The 24897-nt window shown below is 36.8% G+C and overlaps 1 protein-coding gene across 5 annotated transcripts in view; it reads right to left on the bottom strand.

The window, feature by feature from the left end:
• Positions 1-24897, bottom strand: part of SGCE (sarcoglycan epsilon) — a 67889-nt gene that overhangs the window by 11697 nt on the left and 31295 nt on the right. For 3 of the 5 annotated variants that reach the window (XM_045864682.2, XM_045864683.3, XM_064575257.1), the window contains 6 exons: positions 21474-21546; positions 16408-16606; positions 6194-6356; positions 3570-3781; positions 2402-2428; positions 1481-1669 (listed from right to left, as the gene is read on the bottom strand). In XM_045864682.2, the coding sequence (XP_045720638.1) occupies positions 1481-1669; positions 2402-2428; positions 3570-3781; positions 6194-6356; positions 16408-16606; positions 21474-21546 (863 nt within the window). The remainder of the gene's footprint in view (positions 1-1480; positions 1670-2401; positions 2429-3569; positions 3782-6193; positions 6357-16407; positions 16607-21473; positions 21547-24897) is intronic. The other 2 variants (XM_054505290.2, XM_064575256.1) reach the window with 1 other exon arrangement.

Raw genomic sequence — 24897 nt, 5'->3', positions numbered from 1 at the left:
TAATACTCACATCTCTGATCGAATATCAATGTTTCTAAAACTCAAAATGTTAAATGTATGCAATTTTCTCCACTGTCAATCAGACTTCAATCAATTACTTACACATACATGCACACATAAACACACACCTTAGCCTATTCAACAGTAAGTACATAATGTTAGATGAGTTTAGGAAAATACAATACTTTTAGATTTCTGAAGTATTTTGGACAAATTTATTGAGTCTGACTATCTATACTACTCATATTAATTACTGCTTAATCTCCAAATCACCACATACATTTTGCATGGTTACAAAGTAAGCATTTGCAATGGGAAAATGTTTGCATCCAGGATGGTTCCCAGAGAAATCTTTAATCAGTAAGAGGTTACCTGTATATCATACCCTAAGGTTTATGTGGTGGGGAGAGGTAGATTTTTCTCTATATCCATCATATTCACAAAAGTAAAGTGAAGAAGAAGAGGATCTCAAAAGCCAACCTGTGATTTCCTTGGGAAACTGAATTTAACCCATCTCAACATATGGTTAAAATTGGTGGGAAAAAAAGAGCCATGTTCTTAAAAATAAGTGGCAATTTTACCTACAATTCCCTTATATTGAAATTGAGCTTCTAGGCATATAATGTGGGTTCTCAAAGAGCAACTAGGCAATTTCCTCAATCCCTTGCCTCCCACAGGTACCCTTACAAAGGCTTTTTCCAGGCTTTCTGATCATAGTCCTTCCAGCACTACAAAGGTTGGCACTAATAAATTGTACTTACAGTCAAAATTGGAACTACTCATTTTGATATACAAGCAGATCACAAGAAATAACAAAAAAACCTTCTATCCTGAGGCACAAAAAAATTAGATCAAATAGAGGTGTGGTAATAACATCAAAAAATAGGTTAACAGAACCCAATAATTCTAATAATAACTCTAAAAAATCATCAATTTGTTATGCTTTAGGATATGCATTTCTTTTTTCTTTCTTTTTTTTTTTTAAAGATTTCATTTATTTATTTGAGAGAGAGAGAGCACATGAGAGGGGGGAGGGTCAGAGGGAGAAGCAGACTCCCCGCTGAGCAGGGAGCCCGATGCGGGACTCGATCCCGGGACTCCAGGATCATGACCTGAGCCGAAGGCAGTCGCTTAACCGACTGAGCCACCCAGGCACCCCAGGATATGCATTTCTTTTCACAATTAACTCATCTTTGAGCACACACGTTAGTTTACTAACAGTGTCGATTTCTGAAATATTAAGGTGAATGTCATCTGGTTTCAATTAGTGGGAAAAAAAAAGCCTTTCCTGAAAGTAATCCTTTATATTTGGGTCAGCACCATGGGGTTGGGGATCTACACTATCAATGTCCTTTTGGTATTTTCTCTTAGAGTTGTACACAAACAAACAGAAGCCAATAGTGAAAAGTTCTGGTCTTTATGAAAATTAAGTGGATGTATTCATGCATATTAATGATGGTGGGAGCACACGGGTACTTACTGCTGCATCTGCATCAGTGGCATATTCGTGCTCCCGTAACTGTCCGTGTGCAGAGGAGGTATAATCTCCCCAGTTACAGGGTGAAACACGGGAAGCGTAGACAGGGGCCATGCTATCTCTCTATTCTTGGACATGTCACGAAGTTCTTTGGTCGATTTCTGAATGGCACTATGATGGACCAGCTGGATGCTAGATCGAAAAGAAATAAAACACACACATATTTAAAATCAAGTATTAGCCTGATGGGCCATCAAATTTGAAAAAGTTATGAATTTTTTTTCTTTTTAAAATAAGACATTATTGCACCTTGGGTATTCTACAAATTATCTCTGAAGGAGATACAGTTCACATGCTTTTAACACGGCAAAACTGAACATTGTAAACCAATTTTTAAGTAAACGTGTCTTGCATGAAACTAAGCTATAAAGCATTGTGTTAATATTATAGCCCTAAGTAACAAACTAGTATGCTATTTAATTCTACGATTAAGATTAAACTACCATAGCTTTTATATTGGTGCTTCTGATGGGGCATTTATAAATACTCACAGAAGTTTCATTTTATGGTAGGTTATTACTGTAGATTCAGGAAAACGTGTATGAAAGTTCTTTTCATCTGTTCTCTGGTTTATGGAAATGCAGATTGGGAAATCACATCATATAAATGGCAAGTTAATATTCTGAATCTGAAATTTTAGGTTTAATTTTTATCTATGTAATCTTAGTTTTCAAACCCTTTTTATTTTTAGTCTCTACCCCTCCTAAATATCTCTATTTAAAAAGCAGCTTTCACAGTTATGAAATAAACTATGAAAGATGATGAATGACAAAATCAAAGCATGACACACATGTATGGAGCATGACGAGCAACTGAGAAGTGAAAAAACATGATAAAGAAAATAACAGGAAAGAAGACACTTACTCTGGTGTTTGCATGTTTCTCTTTTCCCTAGAAACAAAACAAAATTTATGAATTAAATAATAGCATTGATATTTGGAACATTAAGACTATATGCTCATGGGATCTTGCATGATGTGGAAATGCTGACATTGTTACTATTAAACGCAACCAGGCAGCATTTGCCACCAGGTTTATGACATGACTTGGATGAGTACACATACAGAGATGGAATACTGATGAGAAACACACAGAAAAATGAAAAAAAAATGGATATTAAGAATCAAGCTCTTAGAAATAAATTCTACGACATAATGAAATCAGGCTACATGTAAAAAATGGAAGAATTTGTTACTTGCTGCTTTATTAATTTTTTATCCTTTGCTTTGTTGCCCTGACTTCCAGATAATCTTGGGAGATTATTTTAATTGACACAGATGTCCTGAAAGTGCTAACTGTTCACGAAGTGAATACTCATTACTCAAATTATACTCTTGTTTTCATTAATTTACTCCTAGGTTTATATGTACACATACATATCTTTTAAACACTTAGATTAGGTCACCCGTTTGACAGAACAATTGCAAGAAGAATTCTGACCATCACTTCCGATCAAACTAAGACAATTCATTTACTTAAAGTGCAATTACCATGTCAATAGATTCCACAGGCTCTGCACAAAATGGCTTATTTTTTTTTTTTAAAGATTTTATTTATTTATTTGAGAGAGAGAGAGAGAGCACATGAGGGGGGGGAGGGTCAGAGGGAGAAGCAGACTCCCTGCTGAGCAGGGAGCCTGATGTGGGACTCGATCCCGGGACTCCAGGATCATGACCTGAGCCGAAGGCAGTCGCTTAACCAACTGAGCCACCCAGGCGCCCAACACAAAATGGCTTATATAACCCAAAGAGCTAGGCTCAGTTGTTCTTGGGACTGTTTTGCCAGCACGAATTTACATCTAGCCTTAACAATTGTTGGATAAAGTAATTATATCCCCTAATTTGATTTCCTAGAGTCAAAACTATTTTAACTCATTTTAAAGGAATAAAGTACTGTAGGTTGACTTGAACACAATGTCACTTAATTTATAAAGTGTTTTATGAACCCAATGAAACCTGGCTTTTAATGGAATCTGATATGTTGTTATCCGAGGAGGCTCGTTAATTTTTTGTTAGTGTTTTAAAGTACTCACACTCCTTCCCGTCGGCAGCACATGATATAAGCAAGTATTAGAAAAAGGACCAGTGCAACTGCCGAGGGCACAGCCAGTGTAATTAGGAAATCCGTGTAATAGTCTCTGCTTTTCAAAGAATCAGAAGGGGGTTTGTACTCTCCACCATCAGGTAAGATCCCCTCTCCTCGCATCACTTCCTGATAGGTGGACACTTGCTTTGTTTTATCGACCTGATATAAAAGAAGACAATTACACATCAAAATTAATAGCTGCAAACATCACGAGAGCTGAAGACCTAGACATATCAAAACTTTCTTTGACACATTTCTAAAAAGCCATCTTTTCCAATTACGTTATCATCTTGAACATGCCACTGTTTATGGGAGTTAGGAAGAGGTAATGAACAAAAGTAACAGATTAGAGGGCTGATGTTGGCCAACATTCTATGCCCTTTCCACAGCATACAGACATATGTACATGCATGCATATGTAATAAGTGTATGTGTGTATGTGGTTGTTCGTCCTAGTTTCCTTCTTTTGAAGCAGAAGCCCTTCACACTACCATGTACATTTCTTGTTTCCTAGGGACAAACTTCTAGGGCAGATGCTAACAAACCATGAACTGGTGGACAACCAGGTATGCCAGTGTGGTCTCTAACGTTAGCGAAAGAGAAAAGAAAAATAAAATGAGAGACAATTTCTAAATGATTACAACCTTGATCTTTCTGCTGTCCAGCTGACAGAAGTGATTTGGAGGAAAGACAGCCTAAGGAACATGGAACTCATCCAATACTATAGTTTTACTAAATTCTATTCCAGAATCAAAAAATGCACATTGGCACTGTATTAATTTACCTCCACATTCATTGAACTGTTTTCACGGAGTTGCATTTAATTATGTTGCGATTTTTATTGAAGGGCACCGTAAAAATAGCCATGTGAAATTTGTCCCTACGTTTGCCCCCTGAACACCCTCCCCCCAAAATATGTTGGAGAGAATGATTTGTGGCATTTCTCAGTATCCTCTCAAAAAAAAAAAAAACCAAACCAAACAAACAAACCCATTTGAAGACTTTTGTCAAGAATACAGTGCTAGTGAAACCTTTATTTTCTGCCAAGGAATTGATGCTCTATCTCCTTTAAGAAGGAGAACTAAGTAACTGATGAATTTCCTCTCTTAATCCTGGACGTAGGAAGCTTGTTTTCAAACTTGACCTTAGGCTTATTTTTTAAATGAAGTTCAGGTCCCAATCTTCCATTTCTTCTCTATTTTATTTATTATGTGTATTGCTTGACTATTTCATTTAAGCCTCCTGATATCTTCTGTGGTAAGATGTGACACATAAATAAATACAGGTAAGATAAGAAAGGAAAATCCCAATTTTTTCATTTATAAAGCCTAACCATAGAAACTAAACGCTTCAAAGCATAAGTCATTTTTAAAACTTCAGAAATTCGGTAGTATTCCTAAACATAAACAATTCACAGCACAAACACAAGTTAAATGGCATTGTTAGGGCCGGCTGTGTGCTGACTCCGGTTACAGGTACCTACTCAAGTTAGGACTGCAGTTAGTCTTTGGCATCCTTGTATGATCAGCACCATGACAGAAATATTAAGCTTTGCAAAGTCAACACTTATCTATAGTACACGTAAACCACAGCGGCTCAATAATTTTACTCAATTTAAGAAGACAAAGAAAATTATTTTCCTAAGACAAACAGTCACATGAAAAGAGGAGTCTAGGGCCAAGGGCCACCAGTGCTAAGTGCTACGACGTGAATACTGTGTTCTCCTGTCCTGGGAGATCTGGGACAGTTGCCTGCAGTTGGTTCTCTAAGACATGAAGTGACAGTTGTGTTTATGTGTCAATAACTTTGTTCAAATGTCAACTTTAAACTTAGATCTAATTCACTCACCACCAATCATCAAGAGTTGACAGAAGTTAAATCTAAAGGTCACTAAAGAAGTAAAACAACTTACCAATCTTCCAGAAAGCAAGATCAAAAAATAATATAAATTTTATATGAAATATTATAGATATATATCAAGTGTATATGAAACCTTACCTACATTTTCTTAAGTTTTTTAGCATCCTAAATAAAAGTAATTTAGAAAGAGATATTTAGTATTTATGGGGCTGTGGGTAAGATTCTAATTTTGCTCACTTGGAATTTTTTCTTATTCCTCAAATTTGCCCTACAATTTGGATTTTTAGGACACCAACTTGTAGCACAATATTGCTTTACTTTCAGATGTATTACTGTACCCCAGTCTCTCCTTCCAAGGTGGGTAATGGCAGCATATTTGAGACTTTCTTCACGTGTCACCCTGACTCTGTAATCTATCCTGGCTTAGCAGCCACCTGGATATCCAGGGGGGTCGTTTGGACCACCTGCCAAGCTAATGCAGCCCCAACAACTAATCAAGGGTAGACTGAGAACAAAAGTGGAGATACTCTTTCCTAAATGGATGCACTGTCAACAAGATTGCCAAATTCTTAAAGTCAAGGGAAGTCAATTGCGTTAACAGAGTAAACCCAGGATTTGTACCTAAAAGCACTTCAGGTTTTAGTCAAATTTTATCTCCAGCCACATCACTTCCGATTACATTTGCAAAAACAAAGTAAAATAAAAACTCACCAACGAGATTTTGCACCAGTCAATGTAAAACTGAGTACGAAATTTTTTATCACATGTTATCACAGGCTCCATTTCTTGACTGCATCTCAACTGATTCTGTGGATTTTCAACTTCTCGTAAACAAGAAGAAAACGGTACATCAGCACCAACCATGACGTAAACGCTGCAAAAATGTGAAACTCTCAGGTTATCCTTTGAGAAAATTGGAAACACTGAAAAACAATCTACCCTGAAAGCAGGATTTATCCTTTTGAATTGAGGGATTATCTAGAATCATCCCTAAGGTAGGGGCCTGGGCTTTAAAAGCAGTGATATTCACGTAGGAGCCGCCTTCCATTCTTTCCTTTATTCAACCAATATTTACTGAGTGCTTTGGTGTTCCAGACACTCTCTTGATTCTAGGTTAATGTCTAAAAAAAAAAATTTTTTTCATCCTATTTATTTTAATTCAAAGTAATGTGTGTCTGTCATATTGTGATTACTATGTTTGGTAGATTACTTACCTTTAAAAATTACTCTTAAAGTAAATTATTTAGAAATAACACTATCACTAAGCCAATAAATAATTGTAGGTAATAAATCTCACTTGATTTCATTTTAATAAGATGGTGAAATTACATCTCTAGAGCTTTAGGCACTTAGCTATTTTACCCAAGAGTTCTGTCAGCTTTTCTACTGCACAGACCCCTACTGTTAGGTCTCCTACCACAAGGTCTCTCACTTTTTTTCCCCAAGAAGTTAATCCAAGAGAAAAACTATTATTTGATAAGCACAAATTAGGCAAGCAAAATTTTTCTTGGTGTGTATCTTAGTAATCAGGGAGAAAGAACTCTACTTAATTAGTCAGTAAGAGTTTCATACAAAAAAAGTTAGTGATAATAGCATTGAAATAATCTTGAAGCAGCTCGAGAAAAGGGAATCTCATGGGTCTTTCAAAAGAAGAGAGAAAACCGGGAAATTACTCTAAATAATTATTTCTTTTCCTAATTGACAATGCTACAGCTACTTATAAAATGAAATAAACCCATCAAAATTCCAGCTGTCTTCTTTGCAGAAACTGACAAGCTGATCCTAAAATTTATACAGAAATTCAAGGAACCTAAAATAACCACAGAAAATTCTTGAAAAAGAAAAGCAAAGTTGGAAGACTCACAACTACTGATTAAAACTTACTACAAAGCAATAGTAATCAAAACAGTCAGCAATAGTAATCCAGCATAAGGACAGACATGTAGATCAATGAAATAAAATTCGAAGTCCAGTAATAACCTCCTACATTTAGTAAATTGATTTTTGTCACAAATGCCAAGATAATGCAATGGAGGAAAGAACAGCCTTTACAATAAATGGTACTGGCACACCAGGGTATCTGCAGGCAAAAGAATAAAGTCGGGCCCCTACCCCATAGCATATAAGAAAAGTAACTCAAAATAGATCAGTGACTTAAATGTAAGAGCTAAAACTATTAAACTCTGAGGAAAAAAAGGTATACATTTCCATGACTTGGCAGTAGGCAGTGGTTTCTCAGCTATGACACCAAAAGCTCCAGCAATAACAGAAAAACTAGATGAGTTGGACTTTATCAAAATTGAAAAGAGTGTGGTCCAAAGGTCACCATCAAGACAGTGAAAAGGCAACCCATGAATGAGAGAAAATATCTGCAAATCATATATCTAATAAGGGAATTGTATCTACAATATATAAGGGACTCTTACAATGCAAAACAAAAAAACAAATAATCCAATTTAAAAATGGCAAAGGCTCTGAATAGACGTTTCTCCAAAGAAGTATACAAAGGTCCAATAAGTGCATGGAAAGATGTCCAACACCCTTAGCCCTCAGCAAAAGAGGAATCAAAATCACAATCAAAACCACTGTTTCAGGGGCGCCTGGGTGGCTCAGTTGGTTAAGTGTCTGCCTTCGGCTCAGGTCATGATCCCGGAGTCCTGGGATCGAGTCCCACATCGAGCTCCCTGCTCAGTGGGGAGTCTGCTTCTCCCTCTGACCCTCTCCCCTCTCATGCTCTCTCTCTCGCTCAAATAAATAAATAAAAATTTTTTTTAAGATTTTATTTATTTGTCAGAGAGAGCGAGAGCGAGAGTGAGCACAAGCAGGGGGAGCGGCAGGCAGAGGGAGAAGCAGGCTCCCTGCTGAGCAAGGAGCCCGATGTCGGGCTCGATCCCAGGATCCTGGCATCATGATCTGAGCTGAAGGCAGACACTTAACCGACTGAGCCACCCAGGCATCCCTAAATAAATAAAATCTTAAAAAAACAACCACCACTGTTTCACATCCACTAGGATGGCTATAATAGAAAACACAGATAATAAGAAGTGCTGGAGAGGATGTGGAGAAATTGGAACTCTTCTACTCTGCTGGTGGCAATGTAAAACTGTGCCTCTGCTTTGGAAAGCAGTCTGGAAGTTCCTCAAAAGGTTGACTACAGAGTTACCATATGAATCAGCAATTTCACTCCTAAGTATATACCTTAAGAGAAATGAAAACAGATGTCTATACAAAGACTTGTACATGAATGTTCACAGCAACATTATTCATAGCAGTCAGAAAATGGATACAATCCAAATGCTCACTGATGAATGAATAAACGGTAGAATATCCATACAATCGAATATTACTCAACCATAAAAAGAAATGAAGTACTGATACATGCTACAATATGGATGAACCCTGAAAACAATACTGTGGATGAGTGAAAGAAGCCAGTCACAAAAGACCATTTAGTGCATGATTCCATTCATATGAAATGTCCACAGTAGGCAAGTTTATAAGGATAACAAGTAAATAGTGGTTGCCTAGGGCTGGGGGGGGAGGGGGGGTGGTGGTGGCAAGTGGCTGCTAATGGGTATGGGATGAAGGTGTTAGGATGATGAAAATATCTAAAATTGATGGTGATAAGGACAGCACAACTCTGTAAAATAAGCTAAAATCCATTGAGTTACATACTTTAAATAGGTGAATTGTACAGTATATGAATTACATCCCAATAAAGCTGTTATTTTTAAAAATGAAATTAAGTGAAAGTGCATCACAAAAATTCAAAGCTATGTCAATGTAAGTGTGAACTCACACCCTGAGTTGACAACTGTATCCCAGAGTTTGATTACACAAACTCATTTGGTTGTTCTTTATGTCAAATTTATATTTGGACTTAAGATTCATTTGAAGGAAGATTTTTTTCAAAAACTATGGTGCCTTTGGGAGATAAATAGTATATAATGGGCTAAAGCTAAAGATGAAAATAAAAAATTCAGAACAAAAGTGTGTATGAGAAACCATTGGTAAAGTATTTAGATGATCAGTGAATATAAATATATTCCATTTAAAACAAGTTCTTACTTGTAAGCTTCACATAAAGTCAATTTCTATTCCCTATTGACTGCCTACCAAGACCATATATCTCCTTAATAATTGTGACATATACTTATAAATACAGAAATAAAATGAATATTTTTTACAACTGTTAACTTGCTTTAACATGACATTGATTTGCATTTACAATTAGTAAGATTTTAAATTAATTCACTTCAAGATAACATAAATGGGCATAGAGTTTTTGGTGCTTTGAAATGCTTTATTTTTTTCCTTAAATTATAAAAGCAATATAAAAACATTACATAAAACCTGGGATACAAAAACAGAATTAATTTATATTACCAAGATAACTATTTTTATTTTCCAATGTACCTTGCAAAATGTTTTTCAAATACATATATTTTAACCTAATTGCAATAATCTCTAAAATACAATTTTGTACCCTGCTTTTTCCCTTAATGCGTCATAAGCATTTACCATATTGTACAGTCTTTGTAATTATAGATTTATGGCAATATAATTTTGTAAGTGCACATGATTTATTCAACAATTACTTCAGAGTTGGACATGTAAGTTGCTTCCAATTTTTTTGATGTTATAAATAATATTGCAAAGACTATCTCTGTGCATATTCTTTAATGTTACTATCTTAAAAGAGATGCCTAGAAGTAGAAACATTTTTATGACAGTTGACACATACTGCCAAATTACTTTCATCTCTCCTTGGATGATCCATAGGCTTCACAAACTTAATATGTTCCTAACTGAGCTCATCGTCACCCCACCCCACCTTCACCTGTTCCTCCTTTTCCATCTTCTTATCTCCCGGTGATTGGCATGGCCAGATGCTCAAGCACCATCATCTTTGACTCCTGTCCTTCTTTCCATATATTCAATCCATCATCAGTCTCTGACATTTACCCCAAAAGAACTCTCACATGCACCTGTCCAATTTGTTCCATCTTCCCTACACCCTAGTTCTGATCACCATCACTTTCCACAGGGCATGAAGCAACAGCCCCTTAACAGTGTTCCTTGAACCCAGTCTTTCTCACTGTCCTCAGGGAGCCTATTTGCAGAATAAGTGAATGAATAAAAAGCATTATACCAGTTTTAAAACACGAGCCACTGTATATTCAAAAGTTGCTAAGAGAATAGATCTTAAGAGTTCTCGTCACAAGAAAAAAAAAAGTTGTAACTACGTGAGGTGTGGATGTTAACCAAACTTATGATGGTAATCGTTTTGCAATATACACATACATCAAATCATTCTGTTGTACAACTTAAACTTGTACAATGCCATATGTCAATTATATCTCAAGAATACTGGGACAATCAGTAAGTTAATATATAAAATGCAAACAGACTACAAATGTCATGCTCGAGAGAAGGAGATATTAGATTTGCTTTGCAGGTCAAAAAAATGTATTTATTGTTTCTTTTGTAGAGCCAGTAAGTTTCAACATGTTGGCTTTTAAAAAATAATTTTGTATGAGGCTGTGAATAATAACTCTATGCGATACATGCTAAAATTACATTTTTCATAATCTGTTTTCCTTTCAGCTAGCTTTTTGACATGAAAAAACTGAAATTTTTTATAAAGTGAAACAAGAATGATCCTTATCTTTATGACCTCAGCCACATGTTTTCAAACTTTCAAAGGTGTAAACAGATGGGAACGTGGTGCCAAGTACGAGGCTCTCAAGCAATGTTAACAAAACACGATGCCTCAAACTTTTCTTTTTTTTAAGATTTTATTTATTTGACAGAGAAAGACACAGCAAGAAAGGGAACACAAGCAGGGGGAGTGGGAGAGGGAGAAGCAGGCTTCCCGCTGAACAGGGAGCCAGATGTGGGGCTCGATCCCAGGACCCCGGGATCATGACCTGAGCCGAAGGCAGACGCTTAACGACTGAGCCACCCAGGCTCCCTGATGTCTCAAACTCTTAAGAATTGATCTACACAGGCAGAATTTGTTCATTATGAAAGAGTCTTTTCTTCCAGTTTGAAGAACTCAACTTCCCCTGAGGTAGAACATATTCATTGTGGCTTTTACACATACAACGTTGAAAATCAAATAACAGGTAAAAAAAAAAAAAAATTAAGTTGAAACTCTGCTTTTTTTAGCCAGACTTCTGCTAGGTAAATGGATCCAATGATTGCATATTTGACCTAATTGTCCAAGCAATGAATGTGTTTGATTATTTTGTGGAGATAGGAGATAAAAAGACAGTTTAGGGAAGAATACGTCCACATGTTACATGTTGCCTGGGAACTCTTGAGCTCTTAAAAGAAAATGCACTATGATTCCTGTCCTCTGTCCCCCACACCACTTCTTTGTTCTCTGCATATCTGCAATCAATTGGTCAAAAAGTAAGATGAAAAATAAAGAATAGTTAAACTAAATAAAAGATCTAATGCAGAATAAAAAAGAAAAGAAAGGACACTTCCAGACCCTAGTTCTACTACTTGCTTGCTCCTTTTCATTGGAGAAGGAATACATTATCCGAAGAGGGGAACTGGCTTACAAGGGTCAGACCCTTCTCGTTTTGTGTGCATGTGATGGGGAAAGATCGTCCTGCTTACAGAAAGGAGGCATTTGGGTTCAGTCTACTCTTTCAACCATGTGCTATTTTCTGCAAATGTCCCTAATGCTTCAGGATAAAATCCAAACAATTTTTTCTGGTATCTGGGGCCTTACCTGGTCTGGTGTTTGCCTCCTTGGTAACAATCACTTCTGGATCCCTGTCCCCCGAATCCACATGAAATAGGTTTCCAAATCCATCAGGCTTGCACCTACCTCAGGGCTTTTGCCCAAACTGACCCCTCTATCTAGAATCTCTCTTCGTTATTTTTTGAGCAGGTTAATTTGTACGCACAGTTGAAACTCAGATCTTCACCTCCTCTATGAACCCTTTCCAGGCATGGACCAGAAGTGAAGGAGGAACACTCTCTGTGACCTCTTGAGGCCAACAGGGGTATGTACAACACTGTTCTTTAATTATCTGATTACCTGCCTGGTCCCTAATAGATTGTGAGCATAGATTTTTTTTTTTTAATCACTATACCACAAAGATTAATATAGTATTCCCCAATAAAAATAGTTAATAAGTGAATCTATGTGTAGAACATAGAATAGATTTGAGACATATAGTCACACTGATTTCATGTATTGGTTTTATACTTTTAAAAAATGGATTTATATGGGCTTTCAATTTTTACATTATTAAAGGCTCTTTTTAGAAGTTCCTATCATATATCACCACCATTCCATAAAAGAATATTTGCACCAAAAGTGCAGGAGGCACGTTAACTTAAGAATAAAGGACAATCTTATAAATCAAACATGGGGACAAATTCAGCAGAGCACTACGGACTAGCCCAGGATCATGACCTTCCATCAGAGCAGTACTTGGTGGCCACTGACTTACAGTCTCTTCCTCAAGTGTAATTTCTCACTGAGGCCTTTCTAGGGCAGAAAGCAAACAATTAATTAGAGGGAGCACTTTGTGAGACCGTCTAACGAATAAACTAGGATTCCCTTTGCTGATTGAGGCTAGATCCACGTGCTTTGGTAACCAGAGGAAATAGTGGTGGGTTTGACAATCTCTTATGAAAAGTGAGTATATTCTTTAATCCTCACACCCCATCATTCCCTTCAGAGCCGCCATTTACACCACATCACTCACCCTGGGTTGGCAGCTATGCCATGCCTAGAATGAAATATGAACCTGCTCCCCTTTCCACCAGCTTTCTCCCAGGCTAAATGCATCCACAAGTCCTTAGCCTCTGGCACAGTAACAGGAGCAAAAGCAGCACAGAGACCATGCCCGGAGGGAGCACAGTTGCCCGGGGTTATGGGTCTGGCAAGGGAAAGAAAATCTTTCCAGGAGGCTCAGCCTTCCTTTGCAGGAGCTTATTGACTTTGAAATAAATCTTTATAATTGTTTTCTGTTAGATTTAGGACAAGTCTGAAAGCTGTCAGTGAGTCTAAACAGGTGAACAAATGTACATCAGGAGGGAAGAAGAGCTGGGATGCTGCAGAGTACCTTCTTGATGATCGACATCTAATGGTGCTTTGGGCTGTGGAAGGCCAGGGGATTTACTCTGACGGTCTACTCCTGAGAGTCTCTTATTCATCTGCTATGTATCTGACTACATAGATCAAGTCTGGAAAAATCTTCATTTAGTAGATTGTGGCCGCCATGAGTAATAGGAAATAATATCATGGAGGTTTTACTTGTTTTTTATCAGAGACCGAGACTTTTGCTACTGAGTATTAAGCAGAACACTTTGGTCAGGCGCTCAATTAATATGATGGAAGTGTATGACAACATTTGTAAATAAAACCTTAGAAAAGAAAGGGATGGAATTCCTTTGCTATGTCTGACCCTAGTTTTTTATATTTTCTTCAATATTCCATTTTAGAAAGGGATTTATAGCCCACATTATTTTCAAAAGAAATTATGGAAGCAAAAAGTTTACTAGATAAATTAAGTATTATGATATACATCAACAAAAAGAAAGGACAGCACAAGAGATGAGTTAGCCAAGCACAGGATTTTGTTTCTAGGTTTAAGGCAACAGGGTAAAAAATTATTTTTGTTACCATGGCATTAGATAACAACTGAAGGAAATATGCAAAATCATCCCCAGGGACAATTTTTTTCTTCTGGAATTATCTTCAAGTACGATCTTGTTTCATTGGTGCTCATATAAGGGACATCGGGGCAGTAGGGTTGGCATTGGGTACAATTTATAGAAATGCTATTTTAAAAGACTTATCATATGAATACTTTGTAAAGGTTACAGCTTAACATTAAATTAAAACTCATGGAAAGCATTTCAAGTTGGGAAGGGATCTGAGACAACAGGGTCCAAATAAATGCCACAAGACTGACTCTCTCAAATATCTGACAGCACATGCCGCCCTCTAGCAGGTGCTGGGGGATCAGCTAATGACTGAATTCTCTAACAAGTACTTGTAGGACCAAAATTCTGTTCTTAATTTAGAGTCGCATGCTCAGGCCCAGCCCTACACTCAAAGATTCAGAATCTCTAGGGGGAAGCACAAGACAGGAACCTATCTATCTATCTATCTATCTATCCATCTATCATCTATCTATATTTTTAAACTACTGGGTGTGGAGCCCAACGCAGGCTTGAACTCATGACCCTGAGATCAAGACCTGACCTGAAATGAAGAGTCAGACGCTTAAACGACTGAGCCACCCACGCGCCCCTATCTATATTTTTATTAAAGCGCTACTGGCAATTCTTAGGCAAGACATGATTGGGAAGCACTGTTTTAGGTCAGAGTCTGGTTTCTAGAGTTGTGTAGTTCAGTTTTAGTTGTTTCTAAAAAGGCCTTTGCGCGGCCTGCATGACTGAGTAGGGAAGAGTGAGCCCAGAAGAAAGCACAATGGGGCAAAACTCTACCAATGCCTGGTTTTCAGGCTGCTTCCTCCAACCATCTTTTGGTCATTGTTTTAACAATCATTGTGGAACATATTACTTTAAGAAACTGTTGAAAAGACTTCATATTTGGAGAATGTTTTCAGGGGAGATTCCCTGTTCGTCATTTTCCCTGGTTCTATTTTAATTACTCAGTGGCACAGAGACTCATGTTGGAATGCTTAAGTAAAAAAAAATGTAAGCTCTAAAATTATGGTTTCATATAGAAAACCAACAGATAGACAAGAGATAAAGCAACTCTTTTTCTCAAAGCACTTCTACGTGTGCTTGACTGACTTCAAAATCCATTACTGTGACATACAAGCTACAATTTAATTCTGAAATTTGTAAGTTGGACTTCACAGCTCACTGCTTATCCCTTATCCCTCTCCTGCCTACTCTCTTATACTTCATCTATGTCTATTTGTGATTTCTTCCCTCATTCATTTCCAACAGAGTTATCCTTTAACACTGCCCTTAAATTTAATTCTTATTAATCTAGGTACTCTAGTTAATTCTATATATCATCTGTATAAAAATGTTACCATGTACATGGAAAAAGGAGGAACTGGAAAGGGATATGCTATATAAACTGTGATTTATTCCATATCTCATATGTTTATAGGATGGGTTAAAAAAATAAAAAAGGCAGATCTGCTTCAACCTACAGGTTAAAAATTAAAGATCAAAGTTTGATTCGACATTGACATTCAATCCTCTCAACGTACCCAGGCATAAAAAGTATTTCTTACACTCTACAAGGGTCTAAGTCAAACTTTGTAAGGCATGAGAACAGACGAACCCCTCTCAAACGTACTGTCTCAGTTAGACACTATAACAACTCTGAGGGAAAAAGAAGTTCCCCTTGGAGCAAATGGGCAAATCGAGGCACAGAGGGGTGCAGCATTTGCCCAGTGTCACCCAGCTTCTGAGTGACAAGGCCAGGCTTTAGGAATAGGTTTCAAATCCACTCCAGCCATCCGTCACCGACACATGGTGGAAAGAATGTTAAAGGCGAAGAAATAGTTTCCTAGAATAAAGTTACAGCAGTCTGAGTATCCTGCAGCTGATAACTGGGGCATCAATTTCCTTTGAAATGCAGGGCCCTAAATAATCAGCTTCTCTAGGGAAGGTATAAAAGACTTAGTGCTATAATTTATGATGCTGATCCTGATCTACAATTAGAATTCACAGGACCTGGGACATCAGATATAAAGAACCATTAACATAACCTCTTTGTCAATATAGAAAATTGCTAGTGTTTCCATATCTTTACAACACCTACTTCTTATTACAAAGAATGCAATAGGCCATCTCCCATCTATAATAAACTTGATAAGATCACCATAGTTAAAAAATTCAAGATCATGTCATAAATTAAAAAAAAAAATTACAGATTTAAGGCAACGAGATAAAGGTCTGCTTACCCCTCCTTCATGTCATTAATGGGAAGCGGCACTCTGCCGCCCCTGTCTAGGGCCGACGTGATGTTTATGGCGTTCAGACGCTCTGGCTGCCACACATTTTTCACCGCCCCAAGAAAGTCTCCAAGAACCTCGCTGGCCAACATTTCTTCTACATTCATATTTTTAATGAAGAATTCTGCTTGGTATGGTAATGGGAAGTCTAATTTTGGTGAAAAAGGGTATGTATATCGTTAATGAAGTCATCTTTTGAAAGAGAAATTCGAGATTTGTTGATTTCTGTCATAATCCTGGCTTTGGGGAACACTATGAATATTGACTTTAAAGGCTTTCTGTATAACGGAGGACATATCTAAAGACATAAAACATACATTTGACACAGAATTTTACTTACAGTGTAATCATCCGAAGGATTTTTAGAAAGCTCCTGTAGGGCAATTTATAATTATAGAATTTGGCCAAAAAAGAGAAAACTGCCAAATCCGCCTCCATTTTGCCAGTAACCTGCCAGTCTCCTCCTCCGCCAAGGTTCCCAGGTAGAGGGAGCATTTCCAGAGCCCTCCGTGGGTAGGAATAATATTTTGTATTTGTAGTGTTTCAAAACTGACAGATCTTTTTTCAAGTACATTGTCTTATTTAATCATTACAACCCTAGGTAGTGCTCTGCCCATTTGAACAGAGGAGAAAGCTGAGACACAGAGCAGCATCCTTTCCAAATACAGAAGACATTACAAAATATCTGTAACTGCTTGCGAGTTGCTTATGGATAATTTGAAATACCGTATGTTTAATTTGCAGTATTACTGATCTTTTTAGAGCATGCTAAAACATTACTTTTACTAAAATAAATATCGGTTATATTTTCCAGAAGAAATCTGAAGTCATAGTAATTTCACTCTTTTGATCACTTCATAATTAAGTATTCTAGAGAATTATATTTTAAATTTCCCACAAAATTCCATTAATCTCCTGTTGTTAGCGATTTAGCTTTTTTCCTCTTCAGTATCTCACCAAACTTTCCCTCTAAAGATTTTAAAATTAATATTTATTTTAAAGTAACCAATGTCTAACTCAGACTCTCGGTATAACTAAGTAGGATAGAAATAAACAGAACTTACAGTTGACCCTTGAGCAACAGAGTTTGAACTATGTGGGTCCACTTATATGTGATTTTTTTTATATAGTGCAGTACTGTAAATGTATTTTCTCTTAGGATTTTCTTAATAATATTTTCTTTTCTCTAGCTTACTTTATTGTAAGAATACAGTATATGATACATAGAACATACAAAATATATTTTAATCAATTTATATATGTTATCATTGGAAAGACTTCTGGTCAACAGTAAGCTATTAGTAGTTAAGCTTTTTGGGAGCCAGAAGTTATACACAGATTTTCAACTGCTCAAGGGTCAGCACCCCAACCCCTGCATTGTTCAAAGGTCAATCGTATTTCAGTTTCTCAAATGCTACTCTTCAATTCAAAAACATCATTTCCTGTATTCTGATTGTTCTATTAAGATAAAGAATAGCTTTTATTTGTTTAATAATATTTCCATAATAATAAAGGCTACCTTTTTTGGAATACTTACTATGAGGTGGGCCAAGCTAAAGGGAGTGCGGTGAATTTTTCCACATAATACTCACAACCTGAGCGTGAGTAGGTACTTGCCCTCTATTTTCAGAGGGGGAAACAAATCCGTAGATGGGCCCAGGCTTTCATAATCATTTAAACTTGCCTCAGATGATTTTTTAACTAAGCTAAAGGAGACTGTATATAAAGTGCTCAGTGCAGTTCCCAGCCTAGAATAAGAACTTATAAAACCGTAAACTTTAACAATTATTATAAACATGAACAAGTTGTTTACCTGAATTCTTCCCTCAAAAGGAAAAGAAATTGTTTCTGGACTATACACACATTTAAAGCCCTCAGTAGTAACTATACCACATTTATCCTCTGATGTATTTCATTAAAAGTCATATATCTGTAAAGTATTATACTCTTATTCAGTAAGAGTAGTAAAAACTAAAAATTACACAATAAATAACTGAAATCTTGATGACCTCGTTTCTTATGAAGCCTCTTTAATACTAAAGGACGCCTGATGCCAGAGGGGGAGTCAGGGAAGATGTTCAGGCTTTAGAATTTTCAAGAGAGTTTTCTAGAGTGTGGTGTCTCTTCCTAAAGATTGAGTTTTTCATGGCTCTAATCACAGAAGGTTCTTCATTCATCTTCTACACTGCCATTTATTCTGTGTGTGATTTTGTTATATTTGTTTGATGTATGGCCCATCTGCAGTCTTCTAAAATATGATATATTTATTCTGTTTTATGTAGGTAAGTTTCCTGTTTTATATAGATACATTTCCTGTTTTATATAGATAAGCAGTAGCTTAATCATGCCACATTTTTCTCTATACTGAAAAACAGTCATGCATAAATATGTCATGAAGAACAGTTTCTTGGCAATAAATAATATTTATAAATAATACCAAATATAGTTTTGAGTGTGCTAGAAGTCTATCACCCATTCATTTCTTTTTTTTTTTAAAGATTTTATTTATTTATTTGAGAGAGAGAATGAGATAGAGACAGAGAGCATGAGAGGGGGGAGGGTCAGAGAGAGAGGCAGACTCCCTGATGAGCAGGGAGCCCGATGTGGGACTCGATCCCGGGACTCCAGGATCATGACCTGAGCCGAAGGCAGTCGTTTAACCAACTGAGCCACCCAGGCGCCCTCACCCATTTATTTCACTCAGTGTTTTTACATCCACTTTTCTAAAAAAGCATGCAAAACATCTTTCTTATTTTCAATGCTCCTTTCTGGAGAACTGTTCCTTGGTTTTTCCTAATCCATGTGACCCCGCTTCGTGGCTCCTCTCTGAGACCCGCTGCCGCCACACCCTTAGAAGCTCTGGGCCGAGCAGCTGCCCGCTCTCTACCGAGCCAAGTGCCACCGCCAGACTTTCCAAAGATGAGTCATAGGAGCTTTCTAACTTTGGGGAAATCCCATGCCTGCTATATTTGGGCATCACAGAGGCCAAGGGAACAGTAGGCCAACAGATTGGTGGCAGGCCTCTGAGGCACTCAACCCAATTTAGAGAATCACTCTATGTACTCTCCTTGAGCTTCATACTCTGTGATTCTACATGACTAATTTCCCATTAGGTCTCTCAGAGCAGGAGACAGCTGGGCAGGGAGTCAGACTGAGCAGGATTATCCTCAGATGCCACTCTTATTTCTTTTCCTAAACTCATCTGGGAGAAATGGCGTGTGTGTAGGCCCTGCTCAAAGATGTGTCCATCCTAGTGCCCACAGACATTCCGTCCAGACCAGCAAGGATAAATGCATGGTATTTGGTTCACTGGTTTTCATATGTAAAAGGCAGCGGGGCAGCTCTGCCTGAAATGAAAATGGAGGCTTCCAAAACCTGTCTACTCTTCCTCCCTCACCAACCCACCTTCAAAATTCCCGATTTAGATGAATAGCCTGTAAAGCCAACTTCCAATCCTACAGATGTCTAGCAGTCCTCCATTAGTATCTGCTTGAACACGGGTCCCTGCACATCAAACATCTAATTAGGATACCGGTATATTCTGGATCTGCCAGGACTGAGAGCAGACTTGAGAAGGAAGTTCAAACTGTAGATCAGGCTGTCCCGTAGTCTGTAGGGACTCCTGTACCTGAGAATGGGGAGCCCCCCCCTTAAGAGCATAAAGGTGAGGTTAGTGGTCCAAGCCCACTGTAATGTAACCATATCACTGCACTGATGAACTCCTAAGGAGAAAGGGAATGTTGTGATGATTCTGATCATTAATGGTATTCCAACTCTGCAGGGATAGCTTTAGGCAGGATGCAAGCATCTAATTACAATTGAAGTTGGGAGTGAAAGTCTTCCTGTTCCAAGCAGGAATACCTACCAAAAGCCCTTGGGATGTAGAAAAGGGAACAGGAATCTTCTGTCCAGGCCCACAGAACTGGGATTTGGACTTGCTTTTCACATATGAAAGTCACTTTAAACTTTAAACTAGCACACTTGTTGTCTGCAATTGATACTGCCAAAATACCTGGGAAAAAAACTCATGGAAAGGGGTGCAAAATCTTTAAGCAATCTTCCCAGTTATGTTTTGCAGTATCAATTCCATAGAAATTACTCTCCTTCATACAGTATAAAGGCAATTTTTAACTCAACCTTTATGAACTACCACGAATTCCAAATTAGTATTTGCTCATTTAATTGTACTTGCAAATAGAACTCTGAATTCCCTATTTAGGATGCGCAATTGTTTTACTAATTTTAGGGGTAAAAATGCTGTGTCCGTTCTTCTTCTGTTACCCTCATAAATGATATCTAGGATAGAGAGGCATATCCCATGATATATAAATTTTAACTACAAAGTTTTTAGCAGTACGTATTTTTCCCAATCAAATGCCAAAGTCAGATCAGAATATTTGACAGCGCAATTCTTAGAATATTCCTCATGTCCCTAACATTCCAAATCCTTGGGAATCACTTACAATTTGAGTATATGTAACTCCAAATTGCTGATGGACTCCAACGATGCATGATTAGCTATTCAGGAAGAAGACTGTGACCCAAATTCCAGTTTATTTCCATCAACAACTCTCTGTCTTCACACACAACTAAACCACTACCTATCATCAGTTTTGTAATAAAACTAACTACTAATTACTGATCGTGTACCCTGTGCTCAGCCCTGTGTTAAGCACATTTCAATCCTTAACTCAGAGACTCCTTCCTTACCCCAGACTTGGGAGAGAAATGCTAGCCTTAGTCTCATTTTGCAGATAATGAAACCAAAGCCCGCAGAGATAAGTGGCCTATGTGCTTGGCTCCCTATTCTGAGCTTTTCAGCACCAACACCCATCATGATATTTTATAACCAATTAAAGATTGCTTGGCTTTCTTTTCTACACTTTACCATTTCATTAGTTACGTTAGGTATGTGGTACCTGAAAATCTTTAACTGTATTTTGCATAGATACAAACCATAATGAAATACTTCTTGCAAATAAGAAAACAATCAGCAACATATCTTCCATACCTACCTTCTGCTGACATTATATTAATTATCAAATTATGCCTTGCAGTCTCAAAGGTACGCCTATTGTAGGCAGTTATCTATTAGAAAAAGAAAATCATATTAAAGAAGTGAAATGTTATTTGGGAAACAAAATTCATTAAGGACAAAATGAAAACAAATTGTCGTTCTTTCCATTTTCATTATTTATGTACTTACAAAATGTGCCTTCTCTAGGCAAGAACAACTCAGAGCTTTTAGCAATGTTACGGGAAAATAAATAATTAAGCAAGTCTATTTAACATGCTAAAACAAAAAGTTAAAATCAGAAAGACCCTTTTACAGAACACCGTTAAGTGCTGGCAGCAATGCAGATGCATCATTAGTAAATGGATTAACCATCAGAAATTACTTACCACTGCCGTTCTAAGATTTCAAAAAAAAAAAAAAAACAAAACAAAACCAAAAACAAAACAATATATTTTTGTACTTTTAAATGGAGCTTGAGGATTTTACTACAAAGTACCCTTTAAAAAAAAAAGCACATCTTCTGTGTTGCTTGCATTCAGTACTAAACTGCACACCAACCAGTCAAAATATGCATGAATAACCCCTTAGAAATCATATCTCCCTTATGATGGGAGTAGAGCTGTAAGGATCACAGTCTATAAGGCTTATGGCACATGCCCCAAAACACAAATCAATACCTTTGTAGAGTCAAAGATTAGTAAACATTTGCAGAGCCAATGAACTTACATCAAAGTCAACTCAGAAACAGCCACTGCAAACAACAAACAAAGCAAAGGCCAACAACAGGATACGGCTTCAAAAATTAAGGACTAATTAACTTTATAACAGATATTAAATCACTCAGACAGGTCTGCAGTACCTCAAAAACAACAAATGATTGTGTAATGGTCTTAGCATCCCAGCACTAGCTTCCTGGCAGCGACTGAAGCTGGAGTGAGCACTGAGACGAAAGAGCAGGACAAAACTGACTCAAACTGAAAAGAACACTCTTGGCCGTTTAAAAATAAATACTGAAGATTTTTATAGCATCGTATTTGAGCTTTAAATGAAAGAAATCACACTTATCAGAAATATTATTTGAGAGAAAAATAAAACATCGGAATCTTGGAATAAACAAACATTTAAAATATTTCAAAGTACATATTCTGAAAAGCATATTATTGCACAAAGTCAAAAGGATTTTTCTGCCCCCAATTTGTCAAATTTCTGTTGGGTTTAATGACTTCCTTGTTGCTATCTGTTGGGACACATAATCAACAAGGTTCACTCGGGATGCTAAAATTAAGACTAGTCATTAAAATAAATTAGGAACTATTGTTCACAAAGAAGCAACTGAAATGATGCAAAAAAGACTTGAGAATCTTCATGATTTTAAAGGTTTACCTTGCAAAAAATTTAATCATACTCTCAATGGAAATAAAAGTATCAATTTTCTACTATTTGTTAGACTATCTCACAACTAAAACTCAGAAACATTAGACATTTTCTAGCTAGTGGCAAGATTTTTATGGCTAGCCTTTCCATAATTATCACAAATTTCATTATTATAAATTTCATAAATTCTAATTTTTTTTTTTAAAGTCACAGGCTCCTGAAGAGGGTGAAGTATGTTTCATAAATCAGGAAGAGAATTTTATTACCTGAATTTATATTTAATGCTTAATTTTAACAGCTGTAACAGAATGCAGTCCTTCTATCACTTCTAATGAGATATTTAAATACAGTAACATTCTCAATCAAATTTTACTTATCATGATGATCTGATATGAGGAATTCTTAATCTCAGGAAACAAACTGAGGGTTGCTGGAGTGGTGGGGTGTAGGAGGGATGGGGTGGCTGGGTGACAGACATTGGAGAGGGTATGTGCTATGGGGAGCTCATGTTAAAAAAAAATAAGAATACAGTAGGAAGGGAAAAATGAAGGGGGGAAAATTGGAGGGGGAGACGAACCATGAGAGACTATGGACTCAGAAACAAACTGAGGGTTCTAGAGGGGAGGGGGGTGGAAGGATGGGTTAGCCTGGTGATGGGTATTAAAGAGGGCACATACTGAATGGAGCACTGGGTGTTATGCGCAAACAATGAATCATGGAACACTACATTAAAAACTAATAATGTAATGTATGGTGATTAACCTAATATAATAAAATAAAATAAATTTTACTTATCATGATGATGTGAAGTCCTTCATGGCAGAGAGGTATGTGTGTATACTTTTTTGATCCCCTATTCTAGAACAGTGGCTGATCTATTTTAGATGTTTAATAAATATCTACTGAATAAATTAATCAGGGGGGTTATCTGATTAAATATGAGTTTAAGATATGCAAAATTCTTTTATAGAATTTTTTAAATACTGTAAATGTTACTATATATGAATAAAGAAATGTTATTTACAGATTAATCACTACTTGTGTTAATGAAAAAGATGTTAAATTTTCATCATTATCCTTTTAGCATATTATTTGACATATTCATAACATTTACGGTATGAGAACATCATGAACCCCTAAGACTCCTGGCTCAACACACGTGTTTCTCTCCTATCCCTCTCTCCTAACAGAAGTAGCCATTTTGAGTTTTATGCTTATCATCCCATTCATTTTAAATATCATCTTATGATAAATGCATGTATGCTTAAAATCCGTTATTTAGTTTGCTTGTTTTTGAGCTCCAGAGAAATGTTTAACTCTATGTAGTCTTTTGGAACTTGTTTTTTTTTTTTTATTCAACATTACGTTTACAACATTTATCCAGGTTGCTGGGCAAGCTGACATTGTTGCTGTAAACATTCAATGATATTTAATAGACTTGTATGGTGACAGATGGTACTTCATTTGTGAGTATGGCATAACTAGAGAATTGTCAAATCACTATGTTGTACACCTGAAACTATGTAACATTGTGTGTCAACTCTACTAAAAAAAAATTTTTTTTAATTCACTGTGTGAAAACTCCACAATTTATCTATTCTGTTGATGAACTTTCTATCTGTTCTCGTGCTGTTAGACTTTTGGGTCTCCACTGCTCTGTGGATTTCCAGTGTTTTGCTATACAAACATTGTTCAATAAGCCTGACTGTCCATGCCTTCAGTGGACGTTTGCAGATGTTTCTTTTGGGTATATGCCTAGAAGTGGGACTGCTGGATCATAGGGTACAGTGATATTCAGCTATGTAAAATATTCAATACTGTTTTCCAAAGTACTTATCCAATCCCCATATCCATCCTCAATAACTTTTACCAAGGGTCAAATTCTCATTGTGGTCTTAATTTGAACATTTTTCATTACTGATGAGAGTAAGTGTCTTTACCTAATTGTCATTTATGTCTTCTCTTCAGTGAGATGTCTGTTCATGTCTTATTTCTGATTTTCATGTCTTATTATAGGAGTCCTTTTTTATATTTTAGATACACATCAT

The sequence above is a fragment of the Mirounga angustirostris genome, unplaced genomic scaffold, assembly GCF_029215605.1.
Source record: "Mirounga angustirostris isolate CCGP_5_RB_7025 unplaced genomic scaffold, mMirAng1.0.hap1 SCAF_12, whole genome shotgun sequence".
In the NCBI taxonomy this organism is placed as follows: Eukaryota; Metazoa; Chordata; class Mammalia; order Carnivora; family Phocidae; genus Mirounga; species Mirounga angustirostris.
The sequence above is the reverse complement of the archived record's forward strand: the minus strand, read 5'-3'. Positions and strand labels throughout refer to the sequence as shown.